This window comes from Phyllostomus hastatus, unplaced genomic scaffold (assembly GCF_019186645.2).
Source record: "Phyllostomus hastatus isolate PE091 unplaced genomic scaffold, TTU_PhHast_1.1 phas_contig_209, whole genome shotgun sequence".
Taxonomy (NCBI): Eukaryota; Metazoa; Chordata; class Mammalia; order Chiroptera; family Phyllostomidae; genus Phyllostomus; species Phyllostomus hastatus.
This window is the reverse complement of record NW_025333735.1, coordinates 17,409,246-17,426,067: the sequence shown is the minus strand read 5'-3', so window position 1 is coordinate 17,426,067 and position 16,822 is coordinate 17,409,246. Positions and strand designations below refer to the sequence as shown.

The 16,822-nt window shown below is 41.9% G+C and overlaps 1 protein-coding gene across 3 annotated transcripts in view; it reads right to left on the bottom strand.

Moving 5' to 3' along the window:
- Positions 1-14,086, bottom strand: part of WLS (Wnt ligand secretion mediator) — a 110,930-nt gene extending 96,844 nt beyond the window's left edge. The window contains exon 1 of one of the 3 annotated variants that reach the window (XM_045835506.1): positions 13,711-14,086. In XM_045835506.1, the coding sequence (XP_045691462.1) occupies positions 13,711-13,816 (106 nt within the window). In that variant the 5' untranslated portion in view covers positions 13,817-14,086. The remainder of the gene's footprint in view (positions 1-13,710) is intronic. The other 2 variants (XM_045835505.1, XM_045835504.1) reach the window with 2 other exon arrangements.
- Between the last annotated feature and the right edge of the window lie 2,736 nt (positions 14,087-16,822).

Here is a 16,822-nt window from a genome sequence, read left to right as displayed (position 1 = left end):
TAAGTGGTCTTTAAAGATCCCCTAAAAACAGCCCACATGAGGGAGAAGGAAACACATTTACTTCTCAAAAACAACAAATCACAAAATTTCCATTGTCTGTCAACATTCTCACTTGAATACTCAAATCTGGGAATACATGTAACTAGTCTATGTTCCCTTCCTCCCAGCCAGTATGGATAACAAGTCACTGTCAATTGTCTGCTTTTATGGCTAAGTATAGACCAAGTACTAGAGCAGACATGATAGTAATCAGCGTGACAGTAGGCCCAGGTAATGAAACACTCCATTAGTTGTCAGGAAACTTCTTCATTCTAACCTTATTCTCTTACGGTGATTTCTCTGGGCCTTGGGGTTCACAATACAATAGAACAAGGTCCCTCTAGCTCCAAAAAGCATATGTTTTTATAAATCTAAGCATGAAAACCATAAAGGTGACACAATCTTTTAAGTTCAAGTAAATAATAAGAAATCTCCTTTCATTTAAATTATAAAAGAGTAGCCAGGAATACAGTATTACAAATCTTAAAGACAGACCTTACCACTGAAGCATGCCAGCTACCTCTGCAATAGGTCCAAAATGCAAGGCACCCATCTGTTTCTTCAGCAAGTATCACTGGGCACCTACACTGCACTACCCCATGGTAACCATTGGAGATAAAGCTGAGCAAATTAGGCCAGCCTTGCTCTCATGTAGCTTACAGTTTTATAGGGGCTATGCTTTCATTTTTATTTTTTGTTTATAATTTCTTACAATAGAGCACTATATTTTTAGTTAATATTTTAGAAGTAGTTAATATTTTATGAGAAGATCCCTTTTTCCCTTGAATCTTGACTTTGAAAGGTCTTTGCCACTTATATGATTATCTAGAAGCAAAATAATTTCCCCATGGACAATGACTTCAATTTTATAATGTGAAACAGAAGAACAATTGGGATTCGCTCTGCAGTATGCACGGATGGGGTATAGCTCTTCTACAAACTGAGTTATATCCATTTATAAGCTTTGCTCCCTGGGTTTATCTATGCTATAAAGAGCCATGAATACTGGCCCAGCAATTTAAAAGGCAAAATTTAAGATTCAAATTAAACCTTGGTGAAAACTATCGTTAACCAGATCAAAAAGTAAGTTAATCACTCTCATTCACCAAAGGTATAAGTGACCTGCTTTTTGAACACAGGCCTAACCAGAGAAAGGATGATCAAAAAACAAAACAAAACAAAAAACCCCACCAAACTTTAAAAAGTTAATTAGTGACAACTTCTAGTTCAGGAAAATGGCTGATATATAATTGATCTAACATGCATGCTCAAGTAACTTACATGCTCTCACTGAAACCCAATAACGTCCCTGTGAAGGAGAAATCTTTAGATGAGGAGACTGAGGTTCAGAGTATGTGAGTGGTAGTCCAGGTTACAAAGCAAATGTGATAACGAACCAGATCATATCCACTGATCATCATAAAACCACATGTTAGAAAATGGTCAGTATGAGATCTGCTTTGGATGGAAGGATTAGTAAGTTTTTTGTTGAACAGAAACATAATATGGAAATCCTCCAGCCAGGACCATGTTGTTTTGTAGAATGGCTATTTCCTATGAATCCTATGAGAAGGCCAAGACATCAAGGGCAAATTTCTTTTTTTTTTTTAAATTAATTAATTTATTTTCGGAGCAAGGGGAAGGAAAGGAGAAAGAGAGGGAAAGAAACATCGATGTGTGAGAGATACATAGATCAGTTACCTCTCCCGTCCCCAAAACTGGGGACCTGGCCCACAACCCAGGCATGTGCCCGGACTGGAAATTGAACTGGCAACCCTTTGGTTTGCAGGCAGGTACTCAATCCACTGAGCCACACGAGCCAGGGCCAAGGGCCACTTTCAAAATACTGTAGCAGTTGTGCTTAGCCAGGAGTGTTACTGCATTCCCCCCCCCCCCCACCTTCGGATATTTTTTTTTTAATTGCTTTCAGAGAGAAAGGAAGGGGGAGAGAGGGTGGGAGGGAGAGAAACATCTATGGGAAAGAGAAACAGACTGGCTGCCTTCTTGTACGTGCCCCCACTCCAACCAAGCCACACACAGTGGCCAGAGCAGGAGTGTTTATTCTAAAGTGAGGCACATAGAGGATTAATGGACGGAACTGGTATCAATGCCCAACCCAAGTCCTAACCCAGAAATATTATGGCCTCAAATATACATTAATGTTGTTTTTGTTTAAATGCCAAACATACAGCTGCTCATTCTACTCCCAAAGTATTTTCTCTCTTTTTCATAGTTGGGTTGGTTAGGGGAATGGGGGAATTCTTCTGATGTTGGTAAAAAAAATAAAAAGGAAACAAATGTTAATTGAAAGGTGAACTTAGTATCCTTTTAGTTTAAAAATCTTAGGAATGTACAAATTATCCTATTTCTTTCACTTTCATCAACTGTTATCCATAAATACCATGTTCTCTCAGAACAAAACTCTGTTCTGTTCAGGCATGCTCAAAGAATGGTCCTGGAGATTTAATGCTGGCTCTCCGATGGACCTGCAAATCCTGTAAAATTTGGAGGAAAGGTAGGACTAAAATGATGCTTGAAGTGCAGAGTTGCCTGTCACAGCCAAGTGCCTCCCCACTCCACCCCACCTTACCCCACAATTATGAACAAGCTGATCATTTCTAAGTAGAGGTGTGTCCTATAAGTGATACCAAACAGGAACTAAAGTTAGAGCCCTTTTCACACAAGTCAGGACTAGCTCAACAGAACAGAGAAAAGAAAGGAATGTGGGGATGTATTCTTCCTACATTTGAGGCATTCTGTTCTCAGGCAAGTCACAATTCAACAGAGGGCAGACAGGATATACAAGAACCCAAAGTAAAAGGAAGAGGGCCTCCAAAAGACCTACTTGCCCTAACAGAGGGCTAGATTTAATAAATATGAAACCCAACTTTCTGGCTGTGATCACCTGAAGACAAGGTTGTTAAATAGACACTTAAAAGTCAGAATTTATTAGGGCTAAATCAGAGGATGCAGAAAAGCATAGTGCCTTGTGACTCTGTGTAATTTCAACAAAGAAAAGGAAGAGGAAGAATTTACAGTGTAATACTTGCACCTCTGGAATCACAAAAATATGCCCATCAGTCACAGTGGTATGGAGCCCTCAACATTTTAAGTCCTATTTTTGCAATTTGAATGTTCTGTTTGCAATTATCCTCAGAGTGAAGAAATGGTAGAAAGGAAGGTTGAACAATTTTGTTGTTCCTTTTGTATGTAAAACAGACCAAAAAAATATATGCCATGCCACTTCCCCTAAACTCACTACAATTTCAGAATTATGCTTGCCACAAACATCCCCTGGAAGCACGTATGTTAGTCACAGAATTTTAGTCAAAGGAGCCTCTGATTGATAGAGTCTTAAAACTAGCCATGAAGATGGGTCTTTGGTTGGATTGCTAAGGACCACAGTCATGGGATATTTCCTTTTTAAATTTTAAATTTACAACATTTTCTCAACCAACAGGAAGGGAATGTACCACGCCCTCAGCAAGCAAGCAAGGAATTTAGTTTTGTTTTTTTAATTCTGTAGTATACTCTAAAATCCACATAGAACAGCATAACACTGTGTATGATTATATTGTTCCATAAGAGATTAGCTAAGAATATTAAGTAAACAAAAGCAAGAAGGTAAAGATATTAAAGTTATTACTATTTTATTTTCAAGTGACAGAAAAGTTAATAAAGCTGTAAGAACTATAAATGGCACTCTGGCTGGTGTGGCTCAGTGGATTATGTGCCGGCCCAAAAACCAGAGGGTCATGGATTCAATTCCTGGGCAGGGCACATGCCTGGGTTGCAGGCCAGGTCCCCAGTAGGGGGCACACAAGAGGCAGCCACACAGTGATGTTTCTCTCCCTCTCTTTCTCCCTCCCTTCCCCTTGCCCTGAAAAAAAGAACTACAAGTGGGAAATTTTCTTGAGTTTGGACAGAAATCAAACAGTCTTCATGCTGAAGCTCAGAAGGAGATACATATTTGGAGGGCTGAATGGCATTAGAACATGAATCCAAGCCTTGGTTCTGCCTCTAATTCTGTAAACTGAGCCCCTTCCTTTTCCCAGGACTCTGATTCCTCCTCAAAGGAGGTAGGACAAGACAGTCTCCAAGGCCCTTTTATTTTTACACTTTCATAGGGACAAGCTCCACTGCTTCCATTTAGGCCAAACCACACCAAAGTGTGTGGATACATTTACCCAAAAAGCTACATTCATGGCTAGTAATAAGCCCACTTTGGAGAATAATCAATCATCACATCAGCCTATAATGTAGTGATGCTGCCAGCGGGGCTACAGAGGTGTGAAGTGACCTGCCTGTACCACAGAGACCCCAGGCTCCTGGGCATCCTTCCCTCTCTCCCTTTGCCCTCAGGTAACTACACTCCTACATCTCTCTACTGCCAGAGTTTCTGTGGCAAATTGCCTCAACTGTTGTAGACTTAGAAATGGCATAACCAAGCTCTATTAAAATTGTGTATAATGCACCCTGGTTGATGTGGCTCAGTTGGTTCAGTGTCATCCTGCAAAGAGAAATGTGCTCAGTTTGATTCCCAGTCAGGGCACATGCCTAGGCTGCAGGTCGATGTTTCTCCTGCAGGTCGATGTTTCTCTCCCCCTCCTTCTCCCTCCCCCTCTATCTCTAAAAATTAATTAATTACTGTGTATAACACAAAAATAACAGATAGACCTTGAGTAAAGGCATGAGGGGTTCTCTTTGGGGCAAAATGTGCAGGCTTAGGAGAATGATTTAGACTTTGTTCTTATTTACTAGTTTTCTGCAATCATATCTACTGTTCGGGGAAGGCTTATTATGAGACATCTGGCTACAGCATAGAAAGTAATGTTAGGAAGCAGAATGGAATGACCTGTTTTGTACTTTCAAACTGAAACTAATGCTTTGGGTCAATCCCATTCCTTCATCCTCAATAGGTCCATGAATCTGGAGGTTTTTGACAAAGTGGTGGTGACTCAAGGAAGAAGAAGAATAGGAAATAAACAGCATCATGATTGAATTTCCTCCATATATAAGGACAGAGTGGGACAGAGAAAGAAAAGTAGCAGAGATGGCTAGGGAGTTAATCAGATAGTTTCAGAAAGGAGTCCTCTGGGCATTGCATCTCCAGTGGGCCTGGTTCAATGAGGTACCCCAATGGGCACAACGTCTTCAAGGTCCTCGAAACTATCATCCATGATGTAAGAGGGCTCTGTCCCACGTCACAGCTGAGGTTGGGAGCCAAGGAGCATTTGTGACTTATCAGAGACCACCGAGACAAGTCATTCACAGAATGAGAGCCAAGATTCTGCCCACTGAGTGATGCTGCCTTGGGACCAGGAGCTCTCCCTCTGGGAGGGGCTCAGTCAGGACTAAGGCAGCAGTTAACTGTCCCCCAGCCAGCTCTCATGAGCTAAGTCTTACTAATCTGGGGTTTTAAATACCCAAGCAATTCATTTACAGGCCCATTACCTTCTTTCTAAAGAAAAACCATAATGCCTTGCCAAAACAAATATAATAATTTGGCCTCTTCTTCTGATTACCTGTTTTCTTGGAAATGCTTTTTGTGGATAAAGCCTCCAAGTTAACCCAGGGAATTAACCAGAAGTTGAAGAAAAATTTATAATTCCTGTGGGCCAGTGGAGAAAGAACACCCCTTTATCAGGGAATATTAAAAGAATGAAGTAGGAAAGACAAAGAGAAAGAAGAAAATTGTACTTGAAGGCCAGGATTTCAATAGGCATAGTAGATGGGGGTAGGAGTGACCTAGGAGGTAGGTTTTGGAAATCCAGATACAAGCTGTATCCCAGAGATATGGTTTCATATGTTTAAAAAGGGGCTTAGCTTTTCTTTCCTGAGTCCATATTCTACTCCCATCTCCCTTCTCCACACCATGTTCCTCTCTTGCATTCAACGACTATATTCAAGACCTATTGTGTATGCGAAATCCAGGGAGCATTCACAGACCAGTAATTCTGACACATTTTCAAGTACAATTCTCAGTCAATCTTTGCTGTGTGTAATTTCTTTTTAGGGGTATCTGGGGTACAGTTTTCTCAGGTTCAGCCCCCAACACTGGTCAGCATTTACAATGGTTAGCGTAAGAGGTTAATATGTATTGAAATTGGGATAATTTGTTTAGGAGTTAACTAGGTCCGTGATTAGTACCCAGTCAGTGATGAGAGTATAAGGTTTGGGAAAAGGGTTGAAGTAGAAAAAGGGGTGACAGCTTTCATCTTCCATTGCATCTGTGTAGAATTAGGTTCATCACACTCCACCCTTTGTCCCCATGGAAACTGAACAGACAATAGGAGGACAGTGGCATTAGACTTAAGACCGTGGCTCAGGATTCAGTCAAGGAACACGGACTTGAGTGCCAGCCCTCTTATTTACTATATATATCTGTAACCTCTGAAAAGTTCCTCCAATGAGCCTCAAGATTCATTATGATTATTAAATAAGTCAATATACATGAATTGCTTTCCATAGTCATTAAGTAGATCCTCAAACAGCAGCAAACCATAATAAGCCAGATCTTTCACTACTTGGTTGGATGACAATCTGATTATTGCTCTTGCTCTACAAAAGAGGTGTGGGGGGTGGGAGAAAGAGCAGTAAAAGGCTAAAGAATCTTAGTATTTCTGTATTCTAAAACATGAGTTGCTCATTTCTATTATTTAGCAATCCTTTGAGAACTTGAACACCTCAAGCTCCTCTTCTCTACTCCCATCTCCAAACCCATCCAGACGCTTTCTCTGGGAACTGTCCCTGTCTGCCTCATTTGTCTGCTAGACCGCCATTACTACAGCTCAGAGAAGACAAAGACCTAAAATGGAACAGACGTGATCACTTCATGTCTTGATGCTCCCTATCTGCCATCATCTCTCAAGAGTTTCTGTCAAAATTGAGGACAACAAATCTTTCAAAAGAAAAATTCTATCAGCATTTTTTCCAAAGAACAAAATGTACCTGTTCATGGTGTCAGCATGGAAGCCTCTGGTTTGAAATGCCCTCATTATTATGCATGGGTGTGAATATAAACAAAAATTATCCTATGGGGAACAGAACTTTCAGTTTTCAGTGGGAGGCTCTTCTTTCGATTGCTCTACCGTCCCTGCCAATTCACAACCTCTAATATCCTCTCCAACCTCAGCTGACTCCTTCTCTCCTCTTCCTTTGAAGTCCAGACTTACATAACTGCATAAGTAGATTAAAACCACTAACTAGAAAAAACAAAATCGAGTAATCTTCCTTAAAGTAGCAGAACTCAAACACATTATGGTTAATGAACTTGGCTGCTCAGGCAGTCGGTGATTCATACAATTATGGAGACTGGTTAGAACTTGCACGAAATTGGTTGGACTCGCATATGCAGACACATCAAAAAGTGTCCTCCCTTGGCCTTGGTAAGGGTGATGTTTTGCAATGTACGGCTGGACTCCATTTCATTTATCATAATATTTGATATCTCTTCCTTTTTATATGTTACCCAATGACTTAAAAATAAGACAGTAGTTGCTTTTCTATTGTTATTCACCATCTCTTTCTATATTTAAACCATTTTTATTCAGTCCTTGATGTCAAGATTTTGGGAGGTGGAGGCAGAATCACGTAATAGTTGAGAGATTCTGGTTCTATTGTCAGATTGGAGTCCCCGTTTGACTCTGACTAGTTAGGTAATCTTGAACACTTCTTCTAGACTTTTCTGTGCCTCAGTTTACTTATATGCTAACTGGGTACAGCAGTACCAATTTGGTTAGATTTTGCATGGAAAAAATGAGATAATATCTGACACAGAGTACACATTTAACACATGTAGAACATTGTTATTATTTTATTAATATATTTATTTTAAGATGAAATATTAATATAATTATTTAATGTTATAATTAACAGTGCTTCTCATTTCACATGTTCTCAAACTCCCAGTAAATAAGTGAGAATTCTCTCGATGCTAGAAATCTTATCTCAGGAAATCTTTTGCTGGTGAACTTGTATTTATTTAGAGGGGCTCTCTTCAACCTCTGTCTTCCCTAGGTTACTCAGGTTTCAAGTCCCCTCTTTCCTAACCACCAGTCTGTTATATGGCCCTATTTTGGGCACACAGTAGGCTCTAATCAATATTTTGCCTGACTGGCGTGGCTCAGTGGGTTGGGCATCACCTGCAAAACTGAAAGGTCACTGGTTCAATTCCCAGTCAGAGCACATGCCTGGTTGCAGGTGAATGTCGGGTAGGGGGTGTACAGCAAGCAACTGATCAATGTTTCTCTCACACATCCATGTTTCTCTCCCTCTTTCTCCCTCCCTTACCCTCTCTCTAAAAATAAATCAATAAAATCTTTTTAAAAATATTTTTGTGCACTAGGCAGGTGACACACATGAGCTCAAAGATAAGGACCTTCATCAGACTTCAAATTCTAAATCTCCACAGAAACCCCTTCATGAAGAATATAAGGCAAGAATCTTTCCTCAGTCTACATGGACTTTTTTTTTTAATTAAAAGCCAAGTTATTGCAAAATGTCAACTAGGCAGGAAAGGCTTTGAATCTAGAAATGGGTTCCAGGCAGGGGACTTGAAAACCTTACAAAGCTACTCTATAATCTCAAGGAAATATTTCTCACCTTTAACAGGGGAAAGGGAAAGTTGCAAGAGAAGGCTAGACAGGCTTTACTGAGCTAGATGAAAGCATGATTAGAGATTGTTAGCACAAGCATGATTTTGTTGCAATATCCAAGGAGGTTGTTTCATTTTTTTAAGTCAAATAATGTAATTTCAATTGTAAAAAATTTTATAAAAATTTTTGATGTTGCATGCTACTCTAACAAACCACAGTAGATACTCTAGCAATAAACAAAGAAAAAAAGAACATAGTTTAGTCAGATATAAACATTTTACAAAATAAAAAGGGAGAATCAAACACAGGAAAATGTGGGCTAACATTTACTGAAGGCTAAATTAATTAGTTCTTTTCAAGATTCTCACCAGATACAGAAACACTGCAGGATTAAAAGTACTGCATTATTAATATATGCTAAAATATAATAAATACCACAACAAGCTTAAAACCTAATGTACTGGGAAGTAAACTCTTATATACACTGCATAATTGTAATTGTATTTAAATTCCTAAAATTTTGCAACTTCTAAATAAATGATAGTCACAGAAACAAAAACAGAATAAACCACAACAGGACCACCAATAGTTCCCATTTAAACAGTAATAGCACAATAGCTTAGGCTGTACCATTGAAAGGCAGTAGTTAAGTCCATCTAAAAACTGAGAAAACTGATACACACCCACACATAACAGTCTCAGCATTAACCTGCTCAGAGTGAGCTGATGAAAGAAAGAGCAATCCTTCCTAAAGAAACAATTACTGATAATTTGCTGATACTTATTTGTAGTTTAAGTTTGAAATATTCTCATTTATGTGTACACTTAAAACAATGCAATAATTTTCTACTCATCCAGTCCTGATCTTCATACTCTTAACAGTTTTAGAACAGGTGGGAACAGTGACCTGCTTTTTCAACCATTATATCCCCCAGACATGACTAATTTGAAGCTGAGCAAATTGCACATAATGGGCCAGGGATTCAAGTTCATGATTTTTAGTCGGCTGCACTCTTGTTTCAGGGCACATGGCTTCCTCCCCGCCCACTGCACCCCTGCAGCTGTGTCTTCAGGAACTAAATGCACCAAATGTGAAATAAAAGGAAATGTATTCTTTAAAAAACTTTCTGCAGAAATTCATTTTTAAAAAAAACTATCCTCCTTATTTTTAAGGAGGATAAAGATTAAGCAATATCTTTAAAAAAATTATTTTCCTTCAGGGAGTTCTTAAATTTTTAAATGAGTTCTAAATACTAAAGAGGCTAGCCACTTAAGAAACCTTCTCAAATCATAAGAAAACAGATGCAAGATTTTATATTGGCTCAACGTTTTCACAAAAGCACAGTGTAATTCAGTGAATTTTTAAATAACCCAAATCCTATCATATAGAATATTGCTTTCCAGAGGCTTTCTCCAAAATATCATTAAAGATTCAGCAGCATACAGACACAGACACCAGCACAAGAAAAACAAACAAGTAAAACAAGCACATGCACACACACACACACACACACACACACACACAAACTTGGTTCTAAGAAGGTCATTGGGGCAGGGAAGTGTTTAAGCTGGCTAATTAAAACCCAATTCTATTTGCTTTTTCATCTAATGTTTAAAATTTCCCCATCAATTCTGGAAGGCTGCAACCAAACCCCAGCCTAAGTTTCATATAAAACTAAGTACCAAAAAATTCATGAAATTTTATAACTGAAAGAACACTTAAACTCATTAACCTACCTGTGAGGAGAATGAAGCCTGTGGGTTCACTGATTGGCCTGGTGACTTTGGGGTGCATGGTTTGTCATTGTTGTTTGGGGTGTTTGTTTGTGCTTTGTGTCATGTGTGTAGTACTTATACCCTTAAAATCTGGAGCTTTGCCATTCAGATCCACCCCTTCCCAGTCTGCCATGTTTCCTTTCATCTGGGACAACAGTGATCAGAAAGGAACATATACTATGGCCAATTCAACACTAAAATTTCACTTCCTCTCTTGGCCTCTGCAGATGTATTAGAAAGATACTTCCCACCCAGGACACCTTACTTCTAACATGTCAGTGGAACTGAGGTCTTCTCCCTGAGGAGAGTAGAACAGGAATTTTCTGAACTTTACTTCAACTTTCCAGCCTACAAACTGCTTCTTCATCTACTGATCCCACTTGCCCACTTTGCTGAAGGTCTATTCTTTGCTTGGTTTCATCTGCTTTCCAATTTAGAGAAGTTTGGTGGGAAAACATATCACTTACCTTTTGTAGATATTTGTTTCCCATGTTTGAGTTTTGTAGTATACCCAAGTTCCAAGATTTAACAGGAAAAAAAGAAAAGAAAAAATAAAAGGAAAGAAAAATTCTCTAAATCAGCAATTTTCAACTTCTTTCATCTGGTGGCACACATAAACTACTAAAATTCTGTGGCACACCAAAATTTTTTTTTTGCCAATTTGACAAAAATAGTAAGTATAATTTTGATTTGTTCACACTGGACAGTTATTGTGTTGGCTGTTGTCAGTGCTCCTGACTAAATATTCAGGTACTACATATTTTAAAAATTCTTGTGACACACCAGGGTGCTACGGCACACAGGTTGAAAATCGCTGCTCTAAACGGACGAGATAAAAGGCTAAGTCACTGTTCAAAGTGTGTAACATGGGCTGGATCCAATCTTCTTAGTCTTCCAGCCAGAACTGGGGACAGAGCTGTGACAGCTGAGGGAGGAAGGGAGCTAAACAGTAAACTTACACAACAATTTTTCCCAAGAAGTGTTACATATATGGACATTCTCTTTTTCAAGGAAAGTTGGAAATAAAGCAGTTTATTTGTTGGAGAGAATCTACATACGGTTAGAACCTATCACTAACTTTTTGAGAAGGTTGCCAAGTACGGTCGCTATGCTTCTCAGGGAGAAACAACCCCTGGCACCACTGACTCCAGAAAAGCCCCTCTTTGAACATACCATGATTCCGATCCTACTGCAACTTTAATGTCCCACGGTCACTCAGCAGTGTCCATGAACCACCTCCCCAGTATTAAGATTCCAGGAATTATAGTAATTCCAGAAGTGCCCTAAGAAACATAGACCAGTGGACAATGGGCTCTTCAAGGCTAGGAGATCAGCTTTAGGAGGGGAAAAAAACTCAAAACATATACCAACAAACACCCGGGAACTATGTGTAATGGTTCGCTGCCTGTACAAAAACCTCAAAGAGGATGAAGGTCAGGCAGGGATAATAGGCCAATTTAATTCTGAAAGCACAAGGTGCAAGAAATTTTAATTATGGTCTGCCACTGAAATCACACAAGATCCAATGGCATCTAACTGCAACTGCTCATCAAGAGAGACAAGAGGTGTAATTGTAACTGCTGCATAATCACTGTGAGGGCACAGGGAAGGCTGCCATGCACTCCCAGCAGAGAATGTATTAAGAGCCTCGAAAAATCCAATACAAGGAAACATGGAGAATGCACGTAGCTAAACAGCAACGCATAACAGGAAAACCCAATGGGCGCTTGCACGCACTTGTGTGTGTGTGTGTTTGGGGGTGGGTGGTGAGGGTTCCAGGAGTGAAAAGACTTAGCTGTTCGGTTCAAATTGAGAGTATAAGCTTGGAAAACTCTCAACACCTTTCCGCGTTGTGGATACCTACATTGAGAAAGACACAATCTCTTCCAGAAATTTCTCTGCTCCGTGAGGCTTCACCCACTCTTTGTTTAAACAATTAGCTTGGATGTCCCAGTGATTTACATAACCCGGCTCCCTTTAGTTTGTTCCCATCAAACCCAAGTCTTGGAGACAAAACCCCACGCACACAACCCAGGGGTGCCCAAGCTCTCATCCCTAGGACGACTACAACGCCCGCGCCGCTGACTCTTGCAAAGGGAAGTGTGGAGAAAGCCTCTCCGTGGACTTCCCACTCCACAAAGTTTCACAAATCCACGAAGTAAGGGAGCAAAATCTCCCATCCGCACCGGCTGCAAAGTTGGCGCTGAAGTTTGTGCGGGATGTCCTATACCTCGAGGGGACGCCAGTGTGTGGAGAGGCGGAAGGATGGATAAAGGATGGAGAGACAGAGGGAGAGGGGGCGGGAGGAGTTTTTCGAGCAGAAAGTCCACGAGACCATCTTTTTCCTCTGGAAGCCTCTTTGGCTCCGAGAGGTCGGGGCGGTGCGCTCCAGGGGAGGTACCCGAGAGCGGGCACAGTAGCCTGGGGCCCGAGGAGCTGTCACCTGCGCGGGACTCCGGCGGGGGCGGAGGAGCTTTCCAAGACGCCAAGAAGTATCTGGGGCTACAGACTCACTCGCTCTCCGGGCTCTGAGAAGTGGGGGAGGGAAGAATCGAAGAGGGCACGAGGCCAAAAGCAACACCGTTCGGAAACGCTGTTCCCCTCCGACCTCTCCAACTTCCCGCACGACCAGCCAAGGACTTTCTCCGACCGCACCCCACCCCATCCCGCCTCCCTGCCCACCGCTTGGACCTTCCGACTGCCGAAGCGCGGGGTTGGATAGGGCTGTGGCGAGGAAACGGAGGGCCGAAGGTCGAGACCCAAAATACAAACTCTCACCCCCTGGCTGAGACGACCCATGCGTTTACACCGGAGAGGAGTACAGCCCTGTAACAGGGCTCCGGGTCTGCGCCGGGCGCAGTTCCCCGACTCTTCTGTTGTTCCTAATAAAGTCGATTACGTTGCCCTCCAGAGCTGAATGGGAGGGAACCGAGAGAAAAAAGGGGGGAACGCGGGGAAAAAGCGGGGGTTGAGGGGGGTGCAGTATCAACTTTGTAACCCAGCGCTTCCTCGCGCGATCCGTCGCCATGCTTAAGATTCCCACCCCCGCCACCCCCTTCCTTCCTTTCAAGTGGGTACTGAAACTAGGCCAAAACTTTTTCCCCTCCTTTTCTCTTAGCCACTAGACTGGATTGTGCCCCACGGAGCCCCATGGAGCTCTGCTTTCTTAAGCACAATAGCCGGACTAATTAGATCATAGAAGCAAGACAGTGATACTGTAACAAGTAGCCCGAGAGGCAAAGAGGGAAGGGGCCGGAAAAGAGAGAAAGGGGGAAAAGTTTGCAGCTCTCACACTTACCAATCAAGCCTCCCACCAGAAAGGCGATGATTTGGAACACGAGCAGAATCCCACCAACAATGCATAGCTTCTTGGTGCTCATGTTTTCTATAATTGCCCCAGCCATTTTTGCGCCCCCCTTTTTCTTTTCTTTTGGAAATAAATGTTTTAGGGTGTGCTTTTTGTTCGCTCTCCTCTCACGCTCCCTCCTCCCTCGCCTCCTGTCTGGGCGCTGCAAAACTTCAGGGGTGCGGGAGCGCGGCGAGGATGGGACTCGGACGGTAGGCGCCCGCACGGATTCCCCCGGCGCAGCCGGCTCGGGCTCCCCCAATGCCCGGAGCTGTGATTGTGGCCGCTCCGCCGCCTGTGGACGCTTAAAGGAGCAGGGAAGCGGATCACATGACGCCGCCTCCCTCCCTTTCTTCCTCCCTCCCTCTCGCGCTTCCTCCCTCCCTCCCTACCTCCCTCTCTTCCTCACCCCCTTGCCCGCCAGAGCGGGCGGGGCTCGGAGCTCCCGCGGGTGCAGGCGTCCCGCTCCCAAGTCTGGCAGGCGGCTTGTCCCGCCAGGGGCTGGTGTCGTTTGGGGGTTGATGATGTTGTTAAGTGGGTTCCCCCTACTCCTCTTCTCACGCGTTTCCTTTTCTGGTGCGAGATTTAAATCACCCGTGGACAGCTTTGCAGACCTTTAACTTAGGCGTTGACTTTAGGAAATGGTCCCCACCCCCCAACTGCTAGAACTCTCTTTAGGAAACAGGAGGAGAATTTTTTTAAAGGGACCAAAAAAATGCTTAAATCAAAGAACAGAGATGGGGAATCAAATCTCAGCTCGGCTTCCTTCTGCCTGATCCCAGCCTGGGCTATTGGGCATAGACCCCGCTAAATCTCCCCCACCGCATGCCTTGAGGAACCCTGAGCTGCAGCCGAATCAGACCGCTGTTCTTCACGACATTATTCTCCACTCCATGTGTTTTCAGTGCCTTGATCGTGGCTCTTGCCTCAATTTTTTTTTTAATTCCGTAAGTTTTAAACATTTAAAAACCAACTTGTCTGAAAAACCTTGCTAATTTTCCAAACCACCTCCACATACTATTTCCGGGAACTGAGCCCCTACCGTTCGCGTGTTTACATTCTTAGCTTCTATTGTAAGTACTTGCAAGGACGTTTGTCTCCACCACAGGGCCTTAACTCGTGAGGGGTAGGGACCGAGGTTTATTCATCTTTGTACCCCCCGTGGTGCTTAACAAAATTCTAGCTCTGGTAGGTACTCCATAACTTTTGTGGGCTGAATAAATAAGCGAATGTGAAAGCAAGCCCACCGTTTGCATTTCAAAAGCCCAAAAGAGAAATTTGGTTTAGATAGTATGCATATTAAGTTGCAATGTTTGTTCTCTCTTAGTGAGCATATATTTATATTTATACTTAACTTGCAGGAGGCAAGGCGGGTGGGGCTCAAGAGATTTCCTGCTCTGTCAAGACTACATCCCTGGGCCTGGTGTTTCCGTCTTTCATAAACCATAAGCCGTTTGGCCAGCACAATTCACACATGGCCGGATAGACCCTAGGTCTGGTAACTTCCCCTCTCCATTTGCACACATGCGAGATTTTCACCACTCACCATCCCTTACACGCTTAGTTTCTTGCCCCTCACCACCATCTACACCCTCTACTCTGTTCCTGAACTTTCATTGCCCTTGTAGAATATGCTATGCAGGTTACATTTCATAGAGGTGTCCATTTCTGAAGTCCAGCTAGATACTTCTTAAGACTGGTACCAAAATTTATGTATATATAACTTCATCTCCTTCGCATCTAACAGTTCTTACCAGTTCTGGGGATATATTTGCTATTTATTCATTCTGTTCCTTAACTCTTTCTGGGCTCTCTTTTCTTGGCACTGGAAGGTGCCAAGATCTGAAGACTCTTGCACTTGCCTTGGCATCTAGACTCCCCAGTCTAGCTGTTCTTCACTTCGAGTAGTGATGAGCAACCTTTACTTTGGAGAACATCAGATCAGGCAAGAAGAAGCAGAAAAAAATCTTGTCAGCAGTAGGTAGGTGGTCAGGAGTGTTTGGTACCCAAACACAGATAGACCAGTATGATTTATTTGCTTCCTTTCTTTACCTTTTCAGAAGCTTACATTATTTTTCCCCCCTCACAGAAGTAGGTTCCAAGGCATCATAAATAGAAGTAAAGAATGTCCTTCTTTCTTCTTTTGCTAGTTACCTCTGCATTCCATGTTCTCATCTCAGTAAGCTGTCAACTTCCATATATTTAAATAATAATGGTGCCTTAAGGTAGAATTTCTTTTTTAATAACAGTAGGTTTTTTTTTGTGAGCTTGATAAGATTCCATTTTAAGGTTTACTCTCCATTTGATACTACTTTTCAATATTTAGGAAGAAAGAAATGGCATCCCGTGCACTTAAAATATGAATCAGATCTATAAGCAATTCTTGGCTAGTTGAATGGGTTTATTTGTTTAAGATTAGTGACCTCCTCAACTCAACTTACTTTTCTACAATATGAACTGCTACAACACACCTCATCCCTTGGCTCCCCAATATATGTCTTCAGAGTAACTGACCTAACTCTTTCAGGTCTGGAAGTGAGAAACCTGGAATAGAATACTGGTTCCCCAGCAAGATGATACTCAATTTTAAGAGGGCACTTATTACTTAACATTTTAATTAAAAAGGGATACTTCTAATTGCTAACCAGTGCTTCTAACTTGTATGAGATTACCAATATTGACAAACTAAGGGAGGGTTAGACGCATGCAGCATTAATCACCATTTCTCTTATGTCTTCTTAAAATTCAATGTGACTATTGGATTCTTATTTTCCAAGGGAATGACACAGTTGAGCAGAAAAGAGCATGAGTGTTGAGTTGCCTGGATCTGGGATGGAGCCTCACTCCCAGCTCTGCCCTCTGCTCTGTGTGATCACAGTCACTTGTCCATTCCAAGACTCAGTTTTTTATCTTTAAAATGGACATAATAATGGCACCTAGCTCATGGGGTTCTTGCAAGATATTATTAATTGTTATAATTAGAAGCTCTTAAGGGAAATCAATAATCTTGTGTAAAAAACTAGTAAAGCTGATCATTAATTGGTCCTTTCTCAGCTCTGAAATT